Raw genomic sequence first — 17,879 nt, 5'->3', positions numbered from 1 at the left:
TCGGTTCAGCACGCAATAAATAACAGCAGGTTTAGTTCCAGGGTGTTTAATCAAACACATGACATACATAATTGCCTTTTTTCCTTTTTTACGACCACAGAGGCAAAATGGAGAGGAATTCAGTGTTTGTCCATATTATTGTGCGCTATGCAGCGTTTATCAAAAGCCCAGAGATTTCCATTTAAAGGGATAGTCACCCAAAAATTACAATTCTCTTATCATTTATGCACCTTCATGCCATCCCAGATGTGTATGACTTTTGTTCTTCTGCTGAACACAAATGAAGGTTTTTAGAAGAATATCTCAGCTCTGTAGGTCCATACAATACAAGTGAATGGTGGCCAGAACATTTAAGGTCTAAAAACTACATAAAGGCAGCATAAAAGTAGTCCATACGAATCCGGTGGTTAAATCCATAGAGATTTGAGAAGTGATTCAGTGATTCAGAAGTGATATGATAGGTAAGGGGAAAAAACAGATCAATATTTCAGTAATTTTTTACTATAAATCTCCATTCCACTTCACTTCCACATTCTTCTTCTTTTGTTTTTGGCGATTCACATTCTTCGTGCATATCGCCACCTATTGGGCAGGGAAAAGAATTTACAGTAAACACGGACTTAAATATTGATCTGTTTCTTACCCACACTGATCTTATTGCTTCCGAAGACATGGATTTAACCCATGGAGTTGCATGGATTACTTTTATGCTTTTTGGACCTTCAAAGTTCTGGCCACCATTCACTTGCATTGTATGGACCAACAAAGATGAAAGAAAGTCATACACATCTGGTATGGCATGAGGGTGAGTAAATGATGAGAGTATATTCATTTTTGGTTGAACCATCCCTTTTAGTATCTTGGCTTATCATAGATTATGTGCTTGTAGCTTAAAGATGAAGTGTGTAATTTTGTTGGTATTTAAATACTTTCTCTTATCCCAGTTTAATATGCAGAGACAAATATAAGCAGGGTTGGGAGGATTACTTTTTAAATGTATTCCACTACAGATTACAGAATACATGCTGTAAAATATAATTTGTAACATATTCCGTTAGATTACTCAAGGTCAGTTACGTATTCTAAATACTTTGGATTACTTCTTCAGCACTGGTAGATTTTTTTCACTTGTTTTTACTATAAAAACTCTGCCAGTACAGTAAGACAAAATGCACATGTTAAAAATACATTCTCTGAAAAACCTAAATATCTTATGCAGTGTTGTTTCTAAAACAAGATCAACCAAATTGATCTTGTTTTAAGGATTTTTTTGATATTTTTACAGGAAAACAATACAAAAATTATTATCAAGAATAAAATGTTTGCCCTAATATCAAAGGTCTTACTAGAAAAAAAGAAATTATGATCCAACATGAATTTTCTTGATAAAAAATTATGATCGTGTCTGGTAACATGTGCATGTAAAATGGCTAGAAATAGCATTTTAGCTTAGCGTAAAGCTGACAATTTACACAAGGTTTATTTCTATTTCTTCTGCTCCAAACTTACTTCAAACTTACTTCTCTGTCTGTTCGTATGAATGTAACGCATCATAAGAAAGTGTTTCACCGCTGTTCAAATGCACTTTGGATCGCATCATTTATATGGATAAATGTTTTCATCTGAAAGGACAAAATATTAAATGAAACAATTGACAATAAAATGCAAAGTAATCTCTTCAGTAATCAAAATACTTTTTGAATGTAACTGTATTCTAATTACCAATGATTTAAACTGTATTTTAAATACGTAATCCCGTTACATGTATTTCGTTACTCCCCAGCCCTGTTAAGCAAGTCATAGGTTGACTTCACCAAAAATGTAAACACTGTGGCACTATAACAATATTGCTGTTTGTATGAACAACAACATTGGCTCAAACCTGTTTTCCGACTAATGGCATGCTTTCCGAATAACTTTTGCAATTCCATTTTGTATCGCTAGTGATGCAGAAATTACACACTTCACCTTTCAAGTTCATTCCAATACGATATTGTTTTCGTCATAATATTCGGCTTTGAATATCAGCACTTGAGGTACTCATAGTTTCATCCATGCCATTGTGGTGCTGTGGTGGGTGTGGCAAAACTTTAACACTATGCATATTCATGTCCATCTTTTTTAATATTCATTAGGTCCACTCATTACATATTCATGACTCTGTTATTCATAAAATCTTTATCCATGTACAACAATATTTAAATTATTTGTGTCGTTTAAGGCAGTCCATCATACATTTACAAAAGAAAGTATAGAGAAAAAGGGATGGTTTCAGGATGTCCTATTGAAGCAAAAAAACTCATGTGTTGCATTCATTCTCATCCCAGTAGAAGTCCATGTCAGGTTCTGTTTTAGGAAGGGGAAGTAGTCTTTTGAAGTTCATACACACGACCCAGACACGTATCAGATCAATATGTATTTATATTCTGATAAGGCAGAGAGGTCCATGATTATATGTGCACTGATGGAACGCTCTGGTTCAGTACCTGGGCCCTCATCACCTGAACACTGGTCATGATCTTCTTCTGGTGGCCCATTAATGTGACGCCCAACCTCTGGATGTCTCTAAGACAGAAGTGGAAAAAGAAATGTAATTAGTAGGGCTGTCAGTAGATTAAAATTTTGAATCGCAATTAATCACATTTGTATTTTTTATTTTATTTTGTAGTTAATCGTGATTAATTGCAGATTTTGAAAATGCTGAAATTTGACACCATATATACTTATTTTCCTGTCAAAATGCTTTTATTTCCATCTTAGGAAAGAAAACAAAACAATATGTAACAATATAATGCTTTATTAACATTTTCCAAACAAAGCCTTCAACAGTATAATGTCACCTATTCAAGTAACATTAAACATTTTCCAAAGTATCATTGGGAGGCTGACTTATTGAAAGAATATGTCCCCATAGGTTGAGTATTTATTCATGATTTACTTAATTTTTAAAAAGTTTTTGCACACAGTTTTTCTAAATAAATTTTAATGGTATAAAATTAAGTAAAATCTACTTAATTTCATGACGTAATATTGATTAAAGTGAGTGAGTATATTTAACTTACACATTTCAGTTAATACAATAATTTTTACTTACAAATCTTATGTACATTTAGTAAAACACCTTAATGGAACATTCCACATTTTGAACTTTATGACATACACAAGAAAGCGTATTGCATGCTACATAGTCTTATAGACAATATCACTAAGCATTACAGGCAAAAGAAACAAAAAACAGGGCTGCACATGCAGACCTCAACACTTGGTGCACAAAACACGATAACATTAACAATTAAAATTGATTTTTTTTGTGATCATGAGCAATTTTAAGTAAATGATCTTCAGACTTCATAAAACAAAAAGATACTAATAGTAACAGCAAAAACAATAATAAAAATGGTGTAAATAAACTTGCAAACAGTGAAACAATGCAAGCTCATTAATTATTCAAGCCCAGTGCATGCTGGGAACACCAGCTTCAAAAAGTTAAGTAAAATGTACTTATTCTATTTAACTGTGAAATTTACTCAAATTAACGAATACATATGACAAGGTTTCTACTTTAGGACTGATAAATGATGATGCATTGTAAAGATAAACAATCAGTAATAATATTTATTTATAAGCTAGAACATTCAATTTTACATGTTTGAATTTAAGTACAAATACAGAATTTACTTAATATTTCCAAGTTCACGTTTAAACTAACTTATTCAGTGTAGAAAGTACTGAATCTTTTCTACTATATCACTTCACCACAAAATTCTTTTTTTCAGTGTAGTTATAATTTCAAATGTAAAGTTAGAATAATTCCCTTGATCAATCTTGTTGTGATAACTCAATTATCCAAGTTTTTGTACGCTGAATTGTGATGTTATTGAACATAGAAAAACGATTCAGTTGAAATAAAAAATAAAATAAATAAATTTTTAAAAAAATCAAGAGGACTACGCACATCACGCTCACGTATTCTGATTCCCAGCATGCACTGCGGCATGAATAAATTATGCAAATTGCAGAGTTACTGTCTTTTTTAAAAAAATTTACTATTTGCTGCTTTAATTTATGCTGCTGGTTGTGTTTGTCACTTTCAGTTATTTGGCATGTAGCAATAATTCAAAGCTCATCTTTTTACTTGATGTGTTTGACGATTGTCACCATCATTGTGATTTGTGTGTAAATTAGAGGTTTGCATTCCCACAAAACTATGGCATAATCCAATCGGATTTCTTGCGGCGTGGGATTACGTTTCTGAGTTGAAAGTGGAAGCAGACATGAGTTGTGAGAGGGAGCGGGCGGTCAGAAAAGAGCTTTAAAAATTAGATGTGGATATCTATTTTTATATTGGGCTATTAAAAGTATTACATTAATGAGTGCAAAAAAAAAACAAAAAAAAACAAAAACATTTGTGTTAAGAAACCAACCTCAGGCAAGTCAGATGGGCATCAAGTCACGCGTCATCTGACAATAACAATAACAGAAAAATAAGACGTTATTTGCGTACACTTGTTGTCTATTTGTATGGATTTTGCCCTGTGTGGAAAACAAATGCAGGTTTGCGGGAACGGGAGTGGTCAGGAAGAAAATCACTGCGGGCAAAGAGCAGGCGAACATGGAGCAAAATTGGGAGCTGTGGGAGCGTTCAGGTGCGGGATAGAAACTTAAGGGAGCTCGCGGGAGCAGGAGTAAAAACAGTCCTGCACAGACCTCTAGTGTATTGTGTCGAGGCCCATGCATGTCTCGTTAATAAGCTTTAGTTTGAATATGATAGAGGTGTAATATGTTGGTCTCTGATCATCATTTGGTCATGTATTATCAAACTGTAGTTTATTTTACCTCTGACAATGGGATAGCCCTAACTACTTCTATGGTTATCAATAATATATTTCTATATTCAGTTTGAATTGAACTCGAATTAAGTTGATTGAACCAGTGTTGAGTGTAACGCATTACTAAATAATTAATTACTGTAATTAAATTACATTGAAAAAAGGGATTACTCTTAATTTTTTTCAATAATTTAATTCCAGTTACTTCTGATGTAATTGTGTTAAATACTGTATAGACTATAGAACAATTCTATATAAAACAATATTGAATTTAAAATAGAAATTTATCGTCTAATTTAACGCTGACCCGTTAAATTCTTTGGCCAGTTCATGAATAATTTTTGATTTCATATGATTTATTTAAGAATTAAAAGAACAGTTTCATGTCTATATTTCAACGAGGTCGATCAGGGTTTTTGAAAGTAATTAGTTATAAGTAATGCAATTACTTTTCAGACAGAGTAATTAGTACAGTAATCTAATTACATTGTAGAAGATGTAATTAGTAATTACTTTTTTTTAGAATAAATGACCCAACACTGGATTGAACTAAGAAAGTCAAGTTTACTTAAAAAGACATTAAGCTAATTTAACAAGTTATGTTGATTAAAGGCAACTTTATGTTCTGTTTAAACAACTTTCCCTCTTAAGTTGACAACTTATATTTTTAAAAGGGAGCATGAGCACTTTTAAGTTGGAAAAAAAAAAAAATTCTCAATGTTATATACAGTATATATATATATATATATATATATATACACAGTGCATCCGGAAAGTATTCACAGCGCTTCACTTTTTTCACATTTTGTTATGTTACAGCCTTATTCCAAAATGGATTAAATTAATTATATTCCTCAAAATTCTACAAACAATACCCCATAATGACAACGTGAAAGAAGTTTGTTTGAAATCTTTGCAAATATATATATATATATATATGTATGTATATTAAAAAAAAATCACATGTACATAAGTATTCACAGCCTTTGCTCAATACTTTGTTGAAGCACCTTTGGCACCAATTACAGCCTCAAGTCTTTTTGAGTATGATGCTACAAGCTTGGCACACCTATCTTTGGGCAGTTTCTCCCATTATTCTTTGCAGGACCTCTCAAGCTCCATCAGGTTGGATGGGGAGCGTCGGTGCACAGCCATTTTCAGATCTCTCCAGAGATGTTCAATCGGGTTCAAATCTGGGCTCTGGCTGGGCCACTCAAGGACATTCACAGAGTTGTCCCGGAGCCACTCCTTTGTTATCTTGGCTGTGTGCTTAGGGTCGTTGTCCTGTTGGAAGATGAACCTTCACCCCAGTCTAAGGTCCAGAGCGCTCTGGAGCAGGTTTTCATCAAGGATGTCTCTGTACATTGCTGCATTCATCTTTCCCTCGATCCTGACTAGTCTCCCAGTTCCTGCCGCTGAAAAACATCCCCACAGCATGATGCTGCCACCACCATGCTTCACTGTAGGGATGGTATTGGCCAGGTGATGAGCGGTGCCTGGTTTCCTCCAGACATGACGCTTGCCATTCAGGCCAAAGAGTTCAATCTTTGTTTCTCATGGTCTGAGAGTCCTTCAGGTGCCTTTTGGCAAACTCCAGGTGGGCTGACATGTTCCTTTTACTGAGGAGTGGCTTCCGTCTGGCCACTCTACCATACAGGCCTGATTGGTAGAGTGCTGCAGAGATGGTTGTTCTTCTGGAAGGTTCTCCTCTCTCCACAGAGAAATGCTGGAGCTCTGTCAGAGTGACCATCGGGGTCTTGTTCACCTCCCTGACTAAGGCCCTTCTCCCCCGATTGCTCAGTTTGGCCGGGCGGCCAGCTCTAGGAAGAGTCCTGGTGGTTCCAAACTTCTTCTATTTATGGATGATGGAGGCCACTGTGCTCATTGGGACCTTCAGTGCTGCAGAAATTTTTCTGAACCCTTCCCCAGATCTGTGACTCAATCCTATTCAATCCTGTCTCGGAGGTCTACAGACAATTTCTTGGACTTCATGGCTTGGTTTGTGCTCTGACATGCACTGTTAACTGTGGGACCTTATATAGACAGGTGTGTGCCTTTCCAAATCATGTCCAATCAACTGAATTTACCACAGGTGGACTCCAATCAAGTTGTAGAAACATCTCACGGATGATCAGTGGAAACAGGATGCACCTGAGCTCAATTTTGAGTGTCATGGCAAAGGCTGTGAATACTAATGTGCATGTGATTTTTTTTTTCCGTTTTCAAACAAGATTTCAAACAAACTTCTTTCACGTTGTCATTATGGGGTATTGTTTGTACAATTTTGAGGAAAATAATGAATTTAATCCATTTTGGAATAAGGCTGTAACATAACAAAATGTGGAAAAAGTGAAGCGCTGTGAATAATTTCTGGATGCACTGTATATACACACACAGACAGTATATAGGCCTATATAATTTGACTGCAATATACTGAAAATATTATAATTGTATATAATATTTGAAAAATATTTGAATATTTAAGGATATTGTAGAGGATATTTAGGTATTTTACTGAAAAAAGAAAAATACTGATTAAGAAAGTTGTATATACTGTGTGAGCATATATGTGTATATATATTTACTGTATTGCCATAATCAACTTTTTATTTTAAAAGATTAACTGAAAGCATTTGAGATAAACAAATTATTTGCAACCAGCACAGCTGCACACATCTGAAAAATGTTCTGTCTCAAAAAAAATAAAAAAATTTAAACGGTGTATGGTTTCAAGGCAGCAATGTTTTCAAATTCACAGAAATTGGATTGGCACATTAAATAGCCAATGGAAATGTGAAGAACAAATAGATACTGCATCTAACAGTCAACTGATCTGACCTTGGAGGCAACAATCAGTGGCTTTAAACCAAAAAGTTTCCCCCATTGTATTCTTAATCTACCTTAGCATCAATATTCATGTATTTTACCATGGAACCCTGTGAGCACACAATGATGCACTAAAGGGCTTCATTCTGGCATTACCAATCTTCAAGCACTCCATCAATCAGCTTACTGTTGTTTCATGCTCATCACATGCCCTAGAGTCAGGTACCCTCCTGCAGCAAAGCGGTCCTTATAACGGCCCATCTTAATGGTGTCCAACCACTCATCCACCGATCTGCAGCTGGTGAAATCAGGAATACTTCTGTTCATTAAAGTACTGTTTAGTCTGAAATGAGAACACGGGGTGTGAGAAAGAGAGTATGAGATGTACCTCTGAAATGTGATGAGTGCAGGTAGAAAATCAATACAAGTTAAAATGATAGAGAAGATTGGAAAGGAGGTGCCAGTTCAAGTAGATTAATACAGGGATGAAATCCCTCTTTTTCCCCATCAACTCTACCCCCCATCTAGATATGCACCAGTAACTCGACGGTACTCGTGCTCTGAGATGAGCAATTTATACTAGTCCAATTGTGAAAGAAGCCTTTTTTTGGTTCACTCTTTTGGATCAATGTCAATATCGCACAGAGGCCTTTTATTTAATGGTGACCACATCTTGAGATGAGCTTATTGGAAAGTGTACACTTGCGTCTTGGTGCCATCTTAAAGTAACTAACGTATTCCTGTAACATTCTCATCAGCTTTGTAAGACTTTTTGAATGGATCATAACTGACACCAACAAAGTGCATTTGTCAAGTAAATCCCTCGGAAGGCTGTGTATCGATTGCCGGGTGCTCACCTGCACAATGTGTCCATTGACTTGAGGTTCTCTGGTTTCCGGATCAGCTTGTCCAGGACCATGACGATCTGGCAGAATTTGGGTCTTTCATTGCGGTCTTTCTGCCAGCAGTCCAGCATGAGGGTGTGGAGGGCACCGGGACAGCCCATGGGTGCAGGGAGTCTGTAGCCCTCCTCTACAGACTTGATTACCTGCAGAAATACAAGAATCAAATTAATGTAAGAGTGCACATTGCCTTTTTCCAATATGTTTCCACTAATCAAATGATCATGATTGATATTTTACATTAACATGTATTAAACGCTTTTATTCAAAATTACTTACAAATGAGGATTTGACAGTGGCTGTGTTCGGAATGGAATACTAGCATACTCTGCAGTATACAATGAGTGGATGCTTTTCACAAACTGTTATGAAAAATATTTAGCAGCATAAATCTAGCCAACATTTTTTTTTATTTTTAACTTTAATTTAGTGTAAATGTATAACAAATCATGTTTAAAATCAATTTAAAAAATAGAATGTGAAACAATGTATTATGCAGTGCTAAAAATTTCAGAAAGTAGTATGCTACATTGTCATATAAACTCATTAAGGCGCGGTCACATTTACCTTCGCACGGTCATCTCAATGGGAATCCACGTGATTACGAATTTCACGCAATGGACTTCCGGTGGCAAAGAATCTCCCCTTGCGGATTTCACGTGGAGTTCAAGGCTGTGTCTCGTTTGGAAGGATGCGTCCTCCGGAGGTCGCGTCCTTTGAAGGCCTCAGTATACCGAGCGTCCTCCTTTAAACAAGTCTCGTTTAAACGAGACGGCCTTCGTAGGACAAACGGAAACGGAAGGTAACATGGTTGCTATGACAGCACGCCACTCTTTAACAAGCGCGAGTGCTTTGAGTGAGAAGGGAACAAAGTCCTTCTGGAAGGGAATGCATGAGGTACATTTTAGGAGAGTTATGGGGTGAGAGAAAAGAAAATAGATTTTACAGGTGTATTTTTAGTCTAATACTTTATTTTAATTATATATTAATATAATTATATATATTATATACTCTGCACCCATCTACTGAGGTACTTCAGCTTGGGAATTAACATTCCTTGCGTTTGAACATCATATTTACGGGCAAATTGGCGTCATTTTTTAAGACATTTCTGTTGAAGCAAAGAATTGTGGATTGTGAGTGCCCACGAAGGATACACCTCATGCATCCTCCGAATTCCCATGAAAGAAGGTCGCATTCGAAGGCTGCATTCAAAGTGTCCTACTCGCTTTTCTGAAATGAGACAGCCTCGATGACGTATGCGGCCGACAAATGCGACCTCCGGAGGACAGGCGAATTCACCGCGTTGATCAACAGGAAGTCGCTTGGTTCGGCAGTGACCTCTGTGTGGGCGGTGCTTCGTATGCAGCTATACTAAATATTCACAATGGACAAGGATATCATCTTAGCATCAAGTTTCTTTTACTTTACTCTCACAGAGTATAAAGAGAAGCATTAAAAAGTTTAATTTTTTGCTGGTTTCACACGTGCTCAACTTCCGCCAACGCCATCGCTCGCAGAATTTCGCCGTACAAAGGTAAATGTGACCGCGCCTTTACTGGGCATCCAATTGGACATGGTTTCATCTAAAAAATAAAGAGAGGTCTCTTTACATTTTGAATCCAATTTTGAATAAAACAAAATTACTTTTGGGAGTCTGATCAAATAATTAGTCAAGTTAAAAATGATGTATACATAAACAAGTATACGTACCGCATACAAAAATACAAAGATTAGTGTGATAGAATGCTACTCTGAATATAGTTAATATGAACTTGGTGAAGTATGTGTGAGCTGTACATTTGCATATTGCAAAAATAGTAAAGTTAGTGTGTTAATATGCTATTTTGAAAATAGCCTATATAAACTTTGTGTGTGTGATCATACTGCAAAAACTATAAAGGCAGTATGCTAGTAGTATGCTGTTCTGTACATAGACTACTTGGCTTCGGTAAAGTATGTGTGATTGATACAAAATAGCAAATGCAGTATGCTATTGAGCATAGCCAAATAAATAAATAATAATAATAATAAAAAACTTGAAGTATGTGTGATCTATACATGCTGCAAAAATAGTAATGGGTTGGATGATGGTTTTTTTTTTAACACAGGCAATATGAAAGTGGTCAAATGTGATCTGAACAGTTGCATTCTACTAAAAGAGTAATGGTACAGTAGTATGCTAGTTCGCTATTTTGGCAAATAAAAAAATAAAAAAACTTAGTAAAGTATGTGATCTGTGAAGTTGCATGCTGCAAAAATAGTAAAAGTTAGTATGCTATTCTGAACCCTGTCTATACAGTTGCATGCTGCAAAAATTGTAAAAGGTAGTATGCTAGAGAGTATGCTATTCTGAACATAGCCATCATGGACTTTGTAAAGTATGTGTGACTGGTACAAAATAGTAAATGTAGTATGCTAGTATGCTATTTTGAGCATAGTAAAGGTAGTATGCTAGTGTATATTCCAAACATATGAAGTGTGTGTGATTTAGACTCACATCTCTGTTGGTCAAGTTCCAATATGGCCGTTCTCCATATGACATCACTTCCCACATAACCACTCCATAACTCCACACATCACTGGAGGACGAGAACTTTCGATAAGCAATAGCCTCAGGGGCCGTCCAACGGATTGGGATCTTTCCTCCCTAAAATTCCATAAGGAGGAAGGATGAACAAATATAAATGCATGCATACAGGTTTAAACACTAACAACTGTGATATGAAATAGACATACAGTGGAATCCAAAAGTCTGAGAGCACATTGAAATAAATAGAATATGGACACTCACACTCGTGGTGTAGGCTGCATCAGGGTCATCTTCTAGCACACGTGACAGACCAAAATCTGAAATCTTGCACACTAGATTACTGTTGACCAGAACGTTCCTGGCAGCCAGATCACGGTGGATGTACCCCAGATTGGCCAAGTAAGTCATGCCGGCAGCTATACCACGAAGAATCCCGACCAGCTGAATAATGGTGAACTGACCATCATGTTTCTGTTTAGAAGAACAAAAACAAGCCAAGGAAGAGAAAACTTTGTGAAGTCATTCTTTAGTTCACAGGGAGGTTCAATGAGGCGAAACAAAACTACGAAGACATAACAGAACAAAAAGAGACGTGTTTACACACCCTGAGGAAAGAGTCCAGTGAGCCATTCTCCATGTACTCTGTGATGATCATTACCGGTTTGCCTGAGTAGAGTAAGAGAAACAACGAGAAAAACAGAAGGAACGAGAAAAGCATGTCAAGAGTTTGGAAAGATGATGCAAGTCTCTGTGAAGTGAAATTAAACTATAGGTTTCCAACTACATCTAACTGTATGTTTCACCGCTAGTGGAGCATGTCAATATTTAATGTGATAAACTACATCTGTGGTTACTCTGCTAGGACACCTGTGTGAACTAGAGAGGAACTGACTGATTGCAAAAATGGCTCAGAAAAGTGAAGTTAGTTCTGAGAAATGCTCAAGCATCATTTGTTTGCAGATGCCACTTGGTTTGATTTTGTTATCTAATGTGCAACCTAGTCTCATCAAATGAACATTACTATAACAAAATTTTTGCAAACTGACATATGTGCTGAATACTACATTTCGTTGCAGTTTCCTGGTAAAATTAACACTAGAGGTGCTTCAACAACTGTGCATTTTATTCACTTTCACACATCACAACTGCAACAGCCGATTATGACTTGCACTTATTTTTCACACTATTCCTCACACACTGCTATGTTATAATATCAAAACACATTTACTATTACGCATCATTTGAAAAACAATAAATTTTAACACTTGTATTACAGACCCAACTGCATTTACACAATGTGGCAGGGTGAGCAAAAGACAGACACAGTGGGTGTGGCGTTTATTGAAAATAATAACAAACAAAACGCGCTCCCATACTGGGTCAGCGGCGCATAGGGCGGTGGTGTCCTTAGTGGCCTGTCTTGTAGGTGAGAGGGGAAATCGGCCCAGCCTCTAGCCCATTGACCACAACACGTGCTGTCCTCCCCGGCAACACATGTAACTCACGACGGGAGTCCAAGGAGCGGGTCCGGCAGTGCATCTACCTCGGCCGAACCCTCCTGACAGCGCTGATGAGGCTCCATCCAATACAGGTGAGCCTCATTAAATGCTGCCCCAATGAGGCTTATTAATTATGTGCCTCTTCTCTTCCCCAACTCCCATCGTGAGCCTGGCTGAAGCACGACCCTCAGAGGCAGGGCCATTCTGCCACAACACTTATGCTCGAGACCAGTCAAGCATGCAAGCTGACATGTGAGACAAGAGTGTCATAGAAGTGACACGAGATGACATGGTTGCTTCAGAAAATGTGCTATTCATTTCTCATATTGTTTTTGGACAATTTCGATTAGGCTTAGGCACTGGTTTAGAGCAAGGGTCTTCAACAGGGGATCCACGACCCCCAGAGGGTCCGCAGTTGCACTGTTGTAAAAATTATTTTTTGATCCACCATTGGTGGCATTTGTAAAAATCACTCACTCGCACACGAGCGAGTATGAACTATCAACATGTTGAAGTCCTTCGCAGTTACATGCCAAATTTTAAAGTGTGACTAAACAGCGCTAGTCAGCAGAAGCGCGCAGTCTGGAAAAATCCTTCACACGACCACTGTTCACCACGAGCTGCTCAATGCGCGACGCACATCAGGTTTAGCTGCACTGCGGCAGAGGGTCACGTGAGTAAACCCGTCTGCTTTGCGTTGGTTGCGCTGTGTGGTTGAGCAGATGCTTTCAGCCTGCTTTCAGAACAATAGCGTACTTGCCTGGTATAAATAAATAGTTACCGCTGAGATTATCAAGGTGGCATACAGGTCCTTGACGTTCAACACACACAAGATGGTGACTTTCAAATCAACATAATTAAAAGGTGCACTCAGTCATTGTTTTCCTCATTACAAATTTTATGAAAATCAACAGTAATTTTAAAATGTATAAAATCGATCACTCAAATGAGATGACTCCATTTTAGTAACCTTATAAAAGTTGTTTTGTTCTGCATGGACAAGGTCTGTATGTCATTTTCTTTCTTTTTGGAGGTTTGGCACAAGGATTTAAAAATGTCACTTCAAGTCAAAAATGTTGCAGACCCCTGCTGTACATCCTTGCTGAAAAGACCAGCTAAAACCAGCTTAAGCTGGTTGGCTGGTTTTAGCTGGTAGCCCAGCCTAGCCAGGCTGGTCAGTTAGCTGGTTTCAGAGGGGGTTTGAACACTTTTTAGCTAGTCAGTCTGGGAGACTAGCTAAGACCATCCTGACCAGCCAAGGCCTCCCTGACCAGCTAAGACCAGCCTGACTAGCTAAGGCCAGCTAAGACCAGCCTGACCAGCTAAAAAAAAAAAAAAAGGGTTCAAAACCAGCCTGACCAGCTATGACCAGGCTGGGCGACAAGCTAAAACCAGCCAACCAGCTTATGCTGGTTTTAGCTGGTCTTTTCAGCAGGGCAGCATTTAATGATGATTTCAATGGCTTTGCAATGTAAACATCATGATGTATACATACAATAATTTGGTAGCCTACCATCCACATTTTTATAGGCAAAAAAATGCAACACTCAATTTTATACAATGTAACGGGGGTCCCGGCTCCATCTCTCTACCCACCAAGGGGTCCTTGGCCTGAAAATGGTTGAAGACCCCTGGTTTAGGGTAAGGATGACTGTTTTGTGTCTACCTCATTTGATTTTAGATCACAATTGGTTAGGTTTAGGTTAAAGTTTTAGGCTAGGGAGGTATGTTTTACTCATTAAATCTTCCATTTAATATTCACCTTTAAAACCTTGTCTGATTACGACACACTTTTTACACTCGCTTTTGGTGCCTCCCGCTGGACATTTCCTTGGGAAACTGCATCCAAACAGCATTTTGCAAAAATGTTGTTACGTAATGTTCATGAGACCAGGCTGCTAATGCAATGATGTTCCATTTTAAGTGTGACTTAAGTGTCTAAATAATTTTTGTGACTGAAGTATAATGCTTACTGCGAGTAACAACCCCCTCCAGGTGTATAACGTTAGGGTGGTCGAACTGTGCCATGATGCTGGCCTCGCTGAGGAAATCTCTTCTCTGTTTCTCTGTGTATCCAGCTTTAAGAGTCTTCAGAGCCACCGGAGTATCACGTTTTCCTGGCAGTTTCATCCGCCCATAGCATACTTCACCAAACTCTCCTGATATGTGCCAGAAAAAAAAGGATAAGAAGATGGGTAGTGTCCAGTCATTTCGGATTTGTATTCAAGTTACAATTTCAACCTTCAGGCAGTACATTTACATGCACTTTAAAAGTTTGATTTCAGAGTAAGTCAGTATTTTTAAAATGTCTTGTAAACAGATTTGTCCGTCTGGAGTTGTACTTTTTCATACTCTAATTTTTCTGAAATCAGACTAACAGACCTAGATAACGTTCCAGTGTAGCTCAGCTTCGTCCAGCATGTATACATGTTAATCAGACCACAGTTGACCACAGTGTTTTGCGCAAGTATTGCGTGTTTCTCCCAAATATACTTGAATTTGAATCTAACTTCAAATGTGATGTTTTGAGCAGAATTCTCAGTTATTTTAACGGTATTAAAAGATGTGTCTTCTTGTGCATGACTATGAAAGTGTTTAAAAATAAATAAAAAGAAATTCGGACCAGATGGTTGTTTTCTTTTAAAGCCGTATATAGCCAGCAAAGTTGAAAACTCTTGCTTTAGTGCAACGGTTGATTGATAGGTGACTAGGTGGTTCTTTGTTTTTATCTGGGACGCATCAGGACGGACTAGCATTTATAAATGCAATGTGGTCACATGTGTTTCTGACTATCTCCAAATGTGGTTTGAGTGATAGGAAACATGTTGGGACCCATTAATACCTGTATTTAGTGCTTGTGATTGGATCACCTAGAGTGTTTAATATTGAAATTATTTATATCGGTCATCGACAACTAAGGATGTCAGAGATAATAAAAATCTGAATCCTTTTAAACATCTAGTTTAAAAACACATGTATCAAGATTGTAAAAAATATAATCTTTGTGTCCAAGTTGGTTTCATAGATTTTTGTAAAACATTCATTGCATTTTCTACAGTTTATTTTTTATTTTTATGTCAAGTGGTGTAAACATCATGTAAAAATTTATTAAAGTACTTTCTTTGCACACTGAATACAATCGAGTGTACACAATGTTTGATGGACTTGTGGCCATCCATCTTCCCCTTGATCACATTCCAGAGGTTTTCAATGGGGTTCAGGTCTGGAGATTGGGCTGGCCATGACAAGGTCTTGATCCAGTGGTCCTCCATCCACACCTTGATTGACCTGGCTGTGTGGCATGGAGCATTGTCCTGTTGGAAAAACCAATCCTCAGAGTTGGGGAACATTGTCAAAGCAGAAGGAAGCAAGTTTTCTTCCAGGATAACCTTGTACATGGCTTGATTCATGCGACGATCAGTTGGAGGATCGTTGATGATCTGGGGGTGCTTCAGCTCCATGGCAGAACACCACAAAAGGAATCCGCTGCTTTCCAACAAAAACATTGCTGCGTGCCTGAAGTTTGCCAAAGACCACCTTGACACTCCACAATGCTACTGGGAAAATGTTTTGTAGACTGAGAAAGCTAAGGTTGAATTGTTTTGGAAGAACATGCAGCACTACGTGTGGTGTAAAAAGAGCACTGCATACCAACTTGAAAACATAATTCCAAAAGTGAAGTATGGTGGAAGGAGCATCATGATTTGGGGCTGCTTTGCCTGGACCGCTTGCCATCATCAAGTAAAAAATTAATTCCCAAGTTTATCAAGTTATCCTACAGGATAATGTCAGGGTAGCTGTGTGCCAGCTGAAGCTCTGTAAGAGTTGGGTGATGCAGCAGGACAATGACCCTAAACAATGAAGTAAATCCACTACAGAATGGCTTCAAAAAGAAAGAAAATCCACATTTTGGAGTGACCCAGTCAGAGCTCAGACCTTAACCCAATAGAGATGCTGTGGAATGACCTCAGAAGAGCCGTTTACACCAGATATCCTAAGAATATGGCTCAGCTGAAGCAGATCTGTAAGGAAGAATGGTCATATTCTTCTGAATGTTGTGCAGGTCAAACCCACAGCTACCAGAAACGCTTGAGGTTACTGCTGCCAAAGGAGGATCGAGGATAATTCCAAAGGGTTCATATACTTTTTCTTGCCACTCTATGTGTATGTATATGTATATGTATATATATATATATATATATATATATATATATATATATATATATATATACACACACACACACACACACACACACTCACTTCAAATTTAATCAAAAATTAATAATATTTGTAAATAATATAACTCACACACACGTATGGGTTTTATTATTTACAAATATTATTAATTGTAATTAAATTTGAGTCAAGATATATCAAGAAGTTCTTAGAATTACTCCAACTGACCTGAACAAAATGTACCTTTTCTTAAAAATGTCCAGATTTCTTTTTTTTTCTTCTTTTTATTTTCTTTACACATTCTTGACAGTTTAAATGGGACCTGTCTGTTTTATTTATTTGTTTGTTTATATATTTTTCATCACATGGAAATAGAATTACTACCTACATGTTGGTTACACCACCTGAATTAAATTTGGTGGACAAAAGTTTCTCAAATATTAATAATTTTTGAAAAAAATAATAAAAATTGTTTCACTGTTTTTAATAATGCCACTTAAAAAAAAATATATAGAATTTCTGCTTTAAATTAGACTTATTTATTTGTTTACTTTTTAAAAAAACAACAAAAAAAAAAAATTTAAACTGTCTCCAGACGGTTATGCCACTTAGACATTTTACTTTAACCCGCAAAAAAACAAACAATCAGCAAAAAAAAAAAAAAAACTAAATATTCCACAGTCAACTGTCAGTGGTATTATAACAAAGTGGAAGTGATTGGGAATGACAGCAACTCAGCCACAAAGTGGTAGGCCACATAAAATGACAGAGCGGGGTCAGCGGATGCTGAGGCGCATAGTGCGCAGAGGTCGCCAACTTTCTGCAGAGTCAATCGCTACTGACCTCCAAAGTTCATGTGGCCTTCAGATTAGATCAAGAACAGTGCTTAGAGAGCTTCATGGAATGGGTTTCCATGGCCGAGCAGCTGCATCCAAGCCATACATCACCAAGTGCAATGCAAAGCGTCGGATGCAGTGGTGTATAGCACGCCGCCACTGGACTCTAGAGCAGTGGAGACGTGTTCTCTGGAGTGACGAATCACGCTTCTCCATCTGGCAATCTGATGGACGAGTCTGGGTTTGGCGGTTGCCAAGAGAACGGTACTTGTCTGACT

The 17,879-nt window shown here is 37.6% G+C and overlaps 1 protein-coding gene across 4 annotated transcripts in view; it reads right to left on the bottom strand.

Moving 5' to 3' along the window:
• Positions 1-1,061: 1,061 nt before the first annotated feature.
• Positions 1,062-17,879, bottom strand: part of LOC127426074 (ephrin type-A receptor 8-like) — a 146,135-nt gene continuing 129,317 nt past the window's right edge. For 2 of the 4 annotated variants that reach the window (XM_051672572.1, XM_051672573.1), the window contains exons 11-17: positions 14,563-14,748; positions 11,695-11,756; positions 11,352-11,561; positions 11,058-11,207; positions 8,513-8,703; positions 7,843-7,998; positions 1,062-2,565 (exon numbers count right to left, since the gene is read on the bottom strand). In XM_051672572.1, the coding sequence (XP_051528532.1) occupies positions 2,451-2,565; positions 7,843-7,998; positions 8,513-8,703; positions 11,058-11,207; positions 11,352-11,561; positions 11,695-11,756; positions 14,563-14,748 (1,070 nt within the window). In that variant the 3' untranslated portion in view covers positions 1,062-2,450. The remainder of the gene's footprint in view (positions 2,566-7,842; positions 7,999-8,512; positions 8,704-11,057; positions 11,208-11,351; positions 11,562-11,694; positions 11,757-14,562; positions 14,749-17,879) is intronic. The other 2 variants (XM_051672574.1, XM_051672576.1) reach the window with 2 other exon arrangements.

This window comes from Myxocyprinus asiaticus, chromosome 35 (assembly GCF_019703515.2).
Source record: "Myxocyprinus asiaticus isolate MX2 ecotype Aquarium Trade chromosome 35, UBuf_Myxa_2, whole genome shotgun sequence".
Lineage (NCBI taxonomy): Eukaryota > Metazoa > Chordata > Actinopteri > Cypriniformes > Catostomidae > Myxocyprinus > Myxocyprinus asiaticus.
The sequence above is the reverse complement of the archived record's forward strand: the minus strand, read 5'-3'. Positions and strand labels throughout refer to the sequence as shown.